The sequence below is a fragment of the Micropterus dolomieu genome, linkage group LG11 (assembly GCF_021292245.1).
Source record: "Micropterus dolomieu isolate WLL.071019.BEF.003 ecotype Adirondacks linkage group LG11, ASM2129224v1, whole genome shotgun sequence".
Classification (NCBI taxonomy): Eukaryota; Metazoa; Chordata; class Actinopteri; order Centrarchiformes; family Centrarchidae; genus Micropterus; species Micropterus dolomieu.
The window spans coordinates 21,577,161-21,585,459 of record NC_060160.1 but is presented as its reverse complement, the minus strand read 5'-3'; the positions used below and the strand labels follow the sequence as shown (position 1 = coordinate 21,585,459).

Below are 8,299 nucleotides of genomic sequence, written 5' to 3'. Positions count from 1 at the left end.
TAAAGTTTCATCTTTAATGATGATCACACAGTTAGAGGCATAATACATACAATCAATAATTAATCTGAGATTCTGATTTAACAATTTATTACACTGGATGATTATGATATTAATATTACTACTATAAATAATAAAGTGTAGGGTGACTGTAATCTCTGTGGCAGCAAGGTGGCAAAGGTCCCAGGTTAATTCTCTGGAGCAGCTAATCTGTGTCCATCTACAGCATCCAGCTGTAATGCCAAAGTGTCTTAGACACTGACCCCTGCATGTTCATGTATTGTAAGGCCCCACAATTATGGGAGTCAGCTTAAATGCCTGGGGCCGGAGACATCTGTAGAAGCAGTCAAAACACTGTGCAGCCTGCCATTGTTTTCTATTTCAAAACGGAACTGGCCAGCGGGGGAGAAAAAAATAACCCACAACTCCTGTTAAACATGATTTCCGTCTTTAGTTTAGTAACAGGATACAGAGCACCAATGTTAGTTTCAGACCCACACCACTTGATTTTAGCTGCGAATGGGCAACCACGTATCGGTCACATTTTACCCAAAAACACCCAGGGACCATCTGGATATTAGCTAATTTGTTGATCTGTATATCAATTATGTTGTTGATTTTTCTACTGCAGCTCATCAACAGCTTTGAGGGTTTATCTAGAGCTAAACATGAGACCCTGTGCACCTCTAACGCCTGCTTCACCCTGCATATGAACAGGGTGAGCTTTGGGGATGCCCGTCAGAGCTGTGTGGACAATGGAGGTTATCTGATGACAGTCAGAGACAGAGAAGAAGAGGATGTGCTGCGTTCACTTCTCTCACACATCGAAAGACAACATCACGACAGGGCACTTAAATTTTGGATTGGATTAAAACTGCACAGTGGGGACTGCGTGTTACATGACAAGAATCTCAAGGGGTTTAAGTGGGTTTCTGGCGAGGAAGATTCCCACTACTCCAACTGGGGAAAAGAACCTGACGCGACATGCACAGCGGAGAGATGTGTTCATTATACTTTATCAGGTCAGAACCAACTGAATTGGATTGATGGACCTTGCAAAAGGCAGTTTTTTTATGCTTGCAAGTTTTACTTTAAGGGAATGTGCAAACCGTTGGCTCTGTTGGGGCCTGGACAAATAACCTACATAGCGCCCTTCTCAGATGAGCCACAGAGAAGTGAAATGCAATCATTTCCACTCGGAACGTATGCTGAAATTGAATGCAGTGACAAAGCACCTAAGTACTCTGTATGCAACAGGATTGGAGACATTTATCGTTGGAGTGTCCCTGGTCCATTTTGCAATACAGGAAAGCAAAACTGCACAATAAACAATGGCAGTGGTGACACCTGTGAGCATCAGTGCGTAATGGGGGAGTCAGGATATTCCTGCACATGTCCTGATGGTTTCAAACTGGATGCAAACCAACGCAGCTGCTCTGACACTGATGAGTGCCAGTCACAAGTCTGTGGGCATCATTTCTGTTATAATACGCCTGGCAGTTACACGTGTGAGTGTATAGACGGCTACGAAATGGTCGACGGTAAGTGCAGTGATATGGATGAGTGCGTGCAATCAAGATGCGAACACAGCTGCTTGAACAGTATTGGATCCTTCTCTTGTTACTGCAATAAGGGGTTCAATTTATCCGAGGATGGCCACTCGTGTGTAGACATAAATGAATGCGTCAGTAATCACTGTCAGTTCAATTGTGTCAATACGCTAGGCAGCTTCTTGTGCACATGCCCGCAAGGCTTCCACATGGAGACAAATGGATCAAGTTGCGCTCCAGATATGAAAGAGACAGCTGTTTCATCAGACGGCCCAGCTGAGGAGGAAACACAAGAAAACTTAACAGAGTCTTTGACCAGAACCACTGTCGAGCTTCAACACCAGTCCCCCCACACTGAAGCACCGCTTCCACAACTGGTGAACGTCACGCACGGTAATCCGCAGAGCAACACATCCTTGGTGACAAGTTTTGTCAGTACTGTTAATTCCAGAGTGATCATCTGCGTCCTTGGTTCAGTCATTCCTCTGCTGCTGCTGGTTGCAGTGACTCTGGCTATTGCAATTTTTCGATGCAGTCGCTCTAAAAAAGAAGCCAAGAAAAATACCTCCACGGATCGCTACTGTTGGGTGTCCTCTGGTTTGGATCCACGTTTAGAAAAACTATATGAGTCCATCTTGACTGATGAACCATGACCTGATAGCGATGTAGAAGACCTGGGTTATTGTGTTTATTTATGTAATTTATGTTCTTGCAACCTCGCAAAAAACTTTGTCCATCAGATGGTGATTTGTTTTTGGCAAAAAGCAAAAACACATATTGTGTAGAAATATAGTGGGTAAAAAATAGAAAAATATGCTAAATCTGGCTGTGCAAGAACTATCAAAGTGCAAAAATGTGTTATAGGTGTTGATGGTATCAAGGAGATATGAAGGGATTTGTATGACGAAGCTGACTGGGTTTTGAGAACTGATCTATTACTAGATGCCATTTGATTTGAGAAAGTTGTGATGTAAGAAGTTGAAAGTGAGCAATTTAACGTTAAGTTCAGTCAGCTAATGTTGACATTTGTCTACAACCGACAACATTTTCTGCTATTTTACCTATAGATGTGTTTGAGTACTAATTGTGCCACTGCCTGCTCACTAAATCTGTGACACATCATAAAGCATCACACACATATACCTCCCATTGACCCCGTACCCGAGAAACCGGAGGCCCCCAGTGAGTAACGTTAATTACATGACAGTGTTTGGAGCTGGTCCCTATGGAATTCCCATTACAAGCTCCTTTTTTGGGCCACTTTGCGGAAACAAGTTGAAAACAACATGTGGTTTACATAAGTCCATAATATCCATTCTCCTTTAGCTCCATTTTTGGTCTCTGGGAAATTTCTGACTCTTGAGCTGCTAAATGTGTTCGCTAGCTTGTAGCTAACTGTGTGCTGTTTGGTGCTGAGCAGATAGTGTACTGTGAGTTTTTAGAGCTTTTTCTCTGAAAAAAACTGCCTGCTGCAGCTGAGAACAACACTATGAGAGCGGAGAGACTGAACCAAAACAGTAAAGTTGCATTGTCATTTGATACACTGTAATTATTGATCATAGCCGCTTTGAATACATGCAATATTTGCATTTGAAATATAGTGAAGTACCTCAACATTGTATGAAAATACAGTACTTGAGCAAATGTACTTACTTTCCACCACTGGCACAGGGATGTATTTATGCACAAACCAAACTAAACACATTTTACTGCTCTATTATCATATCTGATACTGGTGTAAATATGATACTGATAAACATGTATCAGAGTTTCATATCAATATATGTTATATGATGACAAAGTCATGCTAGAAGTCAACGACAAAGTAGTTTGTTCCAAAATATTTTTTTGTTCGCATGTTTTGTTTATGTTTGCATTATGATGACAATTTTCTTCACTAACCTTGGGGAAAAAAACACTAGCACATTTTTATCTCACTTCCTTCCGGTCTTTAACTTTGTCATTGTTCTGAGGGGTGTTTTTTCCGGAGTAGGTAGCCACAGGCTCTCACTTATCCATTAATTTAGCCAGCCAACATTGTTAGAGGATCTACTGCAAGACATCATGGCCCGCTTGCATCTCACTGTGTTTGTGCCATTGAAGGTATTGACAATAACTATTTTAATGTCAGTTATTTTGTTGTTGTCTATTGAGACAGGATTTGGCCTGAAACAGACCTGTAGGCCTTTTTGTACTGGGAGTGACTGCATAACTGTAAACCAAGAAAGAGTGGATTTTAAAACAGCTGAGGAAGCATGCCATGACAGGAATGGAGAGCTCTTGACATTTCTGTCTGAGATAGATGAGACCATCCTTGACATTTTGAGTCAAGATTTGTATGGAAACTTTTGGATTGGACTACATTTACCAGCTGGAGCCTGCAGCAATCTTTCAGCTCCACTGAGAGGCTATGAGTGGACCTCTGGCAGCATGCACCCGAGCTTTATTCCATCTTCAATCACCTGGGCAGACCGTGTTAAAGTCTGCTCTCCACGCTGTGTGACATGTTCAAATGGTCAAAAGTGGACAGAGAGGCTGTGCTCTGACAAGACGGATGGCTTTCTGTGCAAAACAAAGCACAAAGATGCATGCCAGGCACAAAAATTATCAGATAAAATTTTTTTCCAGAGCTCCAAAGGCTGTTCAAGTGGCCCCTGTGAGCATTTATGCACAGATGTAAAAGGTGGTTATAAATGCTCTTGTTACAGAGGATATATCCCAGACAGCAAGGACCTGAGCAGGTGTAAAGTGTACTGTGGGGAACAGAAATGCCATGCAATATGTGAGGGAGACAATGACACATGCTTCTGTCCTGATGGCTTTCTTCGGACTGGTAAATTTTGTGAGGACATTGATGAATGTATCATGGACTGGTGTGATCAAGAGTGTAAAAACACTTTTGGAGGTTTTGTGTGTTCCTGCAGAAAAGGATTTGTACTTGATGATGATAAAGTCAATTGCATCAAAGCACAGGACAGTGAAAGCTTTGTGATCACAACCCCTATTTCCATAGGTTTTGTCGCAAACAATACTACACTGAAGGGTTCTTATGCGACCACTGGTGGTTTCCTCTGGCTGTGGATTTTTGTTGCTTTGACTGTGGTAGTGTCTATATTTGTGATACGGTTTTATGTTGTTAAGCGTCAGAAGCGGAGAGAACAAAACTCTACTGCTCCTGTGGACAATATTGAGTGTTAAATCAAGTCTAAAAAATGATGAACACTAACTCCACCAGTCTCTTTAGCATTCACAATTTGGGAGACTTGCCCATTACATTTATCAGATTGCTGCTGTGGGAAAGATCTCAGAATTAACTGTTCTGATTCAGGTCTCTGATTTTTGAATATACAGAGGTAATGTATTATAAAATATCAATAATATTAATAATATAATTACATTTGAAATGTAGGGGGGTATGGATAATACGTCTTCCAGAAATGGATATACACTATTTTATTCCTAACTCCTAATTAAAAGCAGCTCTTAATTCAAATAAGAAGTCGATTCAAATTTTAACTTTAATTAAAGTCCTTATATATACGTTTCAGGACTATAAAGTTGTCTGTGTCCCAGGTGGAGCTGAGAGTTAATTTTGATATACCGCTTGGTAGCTGATAAATATTAACTCTTGTTTTTTTAGCTCAGCATATGTTTCTTTAGTAAAATGTTTATCTGCATTAAGTAAACCTTTCAGTCAAAAGTAAAATGGAGTTGATTAGAAAAAAGTCCTAAGGGAAAGTGCCAGCTCCTTAATATGTTACTTTTATTCATTACCATAAATGTGGACTGTGTTCTTTTCAAGGTTTTTTCTTTATAGCATAAACATATTTTTTGTGTGCATGTGCATTTAACTTTGTAAAAGATGAGTTTTGAAGTACACAAGTGAAATTGCTTGTAATATGGAACAATAGAGGGAGATTTCATGTGTCATTCTCTGTCATTCATTCACTCATAAAAACAATTCATTGTCGTCATCATTCTCATCCTCAGTGTGCCACTGCCGCCTAGTGTTCTTTTGAATAAACTGCTGAAGAGTCACATGTGGCTTCCTGACTGTTAAACGTGCATGCTTCTAACAGATTAAAAATAGCAATGAAACAGGCCGTTTTCATGGAAGAGACATATGTCACAGTAGGAAGGTCACAGAAAAATAATTAATAAAATTTATTTACACCAGTGCTATTTTATTTAAAATAAAATTCCACTCCATACACCTGTGTTTTTCACACAATGAGAAGTCATTTTGTCTTCTGTAAAAACAAATGACCAAATGCATCAATTCCATATTGTTTACATATTGTCATATGGTTTTAATTTAATTAAAAATTAAAAGTCAGTCAGTCTGTACACACTTCACAAAATTTATTTTCCTATAGTCCACTATTGGAGCCTCAAAAAGTGCAAGCAGTTTAAAAGTTAAGATTAATTTGCCTTTGTATTGCTCTTTGATACAATATTAAATTACGTTCATTAACACAATAAAGTGAGTCCATTATGCTTAAGATGGGCATTAAAGTCAGCTTAAGGAAGTGTTATGCAGATAGTAACTGATTAGAGTTCTATTTCCAACAAAGCAAAGGGTCTCTCTGCTGACCCGAGGTACCAGTCGAAACTATTTTTCTGCCTAAACCCTAAACATGTTCTACTACCTACTGAATAAACAGTAACCTCTTCCTGTTTTGTACCCTAACTAGAGTGTTGATGCTTTAAATCGTATGATAGTCTTGCAGCAATTAAACAAATGCCAGTACTACTGGACTCAAACACAACCAGGTGGACGATGGCTACTTTCTTTTACAGATTCAACGCACTGTTCTCAGAGATTCTAATCTGTTCTCATTAGTTTTGCATTCTGGGATTTCTTATACACTTTTAAGGAGGGAAAGATCTGAAATGACGGAACAGCTCTAAAGAGCCCAAACCAGGGAAGAATGGGTAAGAAAGTATGAGAGCTCGACACCTGCACCTTGCATTTTACTTCCTGTTTGTCTGTCTTTGTTTCTCTTTCTCTTCCTGTAGGCTGCCCACAATGAGCTGCTAATTGTACCGTTTTTACAGTGCTGTGCGATATATGTGTTTATTTTACAGTTTACCTTTTTGTGGACTTTTTCACATCAGAAACGCAGACCATCATTTTGGCAATGTAATGTCAGTAATAGTCTGACACCGTGAACCAGTCTTGACTTTGTGTGGGTGAATTAGTCACAAGTGTGCCAGCAGAGGGCACTTGACAAAGAGCATTGGGAATCACAGCAGATTTATCTTGCAGTTTTCCACAGCTGTCCCCAGATGTTATTATTATTTAGACATATTTAACTGACAGCGCCCAACCAACCATCAATAACCAAGTTCTACCTTTTCAATATGACCTACAGCTGAGTAGTCACTCCCTATAGTTCCAGAAACTGTTGGTGTGGAAAAGGTCAGATCGATAGTTTTCAAGTACTAAAATATATTGAATAAACTTAAATGTAAATAAAATCATCATATCATGATATCTTTCTTGATATTAGGCCTGACTGTACTGCTGCCATCTTCACTTTCTGACTGTTTGACACCTTTTTGCCTTTGGCCTAGTCTTCAGCAAATAAAATGCATGACCAGTTGGATTTCAGGAAGTTGAAGTTCTAAAAGTTGCCGTGTCACCTAACCTGCAATATTATGATCTCATTTGTGTTATTCGGCTAGGATTTTAAAATGATAGTATGATTGAACATTTTGTTTGTTGGCCAAGCCTTCAAAACACACTTAGTTACCTAAATATAATAAGTCTGCCAATTTCCAAATCTCACACACACAAATAATGTTACTAGTTAACCTGTTTTAAAAAATAGAGTAGCCTGAAATGGAAAATCAGCTGAGTAGATAAGTTATTGTCTCCGTGATTACTATTGATAGAACTGGAATTTTAGGCGACTATATGACCTTATCCTGACTGTTTATGCTCTCTTTAAAAAGTGTGTCTGTGTTTTTGACAAAGAGAGAGCATATTGTAGCAGTGGTAATGTTGATAAGACCGGATGGTGCAAACCTGACCTGGATGGCACTGGTTGTGGCTGACATAATAACCTCACCTCTTTCATCAGCCAATCACAATGGGACGAGGTAATCATTAGGAAAGGTACAAAAACAAAAGGTTTGTTTGGCTTGTGTGTGTGGCAGACAACCAACACTTTTTATTTTGGTTACATTTAAGTTCCTTTGTTCTTGTTCTTAATTTTATTGAACTTGTGAAAACTATGCATCATGATGCTCTCTGCATTTCGAGTTAGTTGTTGCATAAAATTGCAAATAAACCTTACATTTTTTAACTGTATTATTATTATTATTATTATTATTATTATTATTATTATTAATATTATTATGTAGCAAAACCTTCACTCGTTTCATCTTAAATGTGTCCAAGCTGCATGATGAAATTATGAAATGTTTGAGGGGGAGAGGTCTCTGACCATGCTTAACCTAAAGCTGCTTTATCCCTGACTGTAGCCTTACAGGCAACCCGTTCTCCTGGGCAGCGTAAAAATTGTGTCTTTTTCAGCAGTCTAGCGAAACCCTAACATCAAACATGTCCCTACACATCTATTACCTAGAGTATCTGATATACTGACCTTGTTAAAGGTTACTGTATAATGTAGCAAAGTGTGATCATGACCCTGGGAGGTTATTCTAAGGGGAAAAAGTAGCTTCGACGTCTGCTAACGTCAACACGGAAGTGGGGTCCGTCTCCACTTGCTTCATAACGGCTCTGC

The 8,299-nt window shown here is 39.3% G+C and overlaps 1 protein-coding gene across 1 annotated transcript; it reads left to right on the top strand.

Moving 5' to 3' along the window:
- The first annotated feature begins 500 nt into the window (after positions 1 to 500).
- Positions 501 to 5,585, top strand: LOC123979298 (complement component C1q receptor). The gene has a single exon (XM_046063166.1). It carries the CDS (start codon positions 605 to 607, stop codon positions 2,198 to 2,200), a length of 1,596 nt encoding a protein of 531 aa, XP_045919122.1. The 5' UTR covers positions 501 to 604; the 3' UTR covers positions 2,201 to 5,585.
- The last annotated feature ends 2,714 nt before the right edge of the window (positions 5,586 to 8,299 follow it).

What these genes read in the sequence shown, in the direction of transcription:
- LOC123979298 (XM_046063166.1), top strand. Translation starts at nt 605, where the DNA reads ATGTTGTTGATTTTTCTACTGCAGCTCATCAACAGCTTTGAGGGTTTA.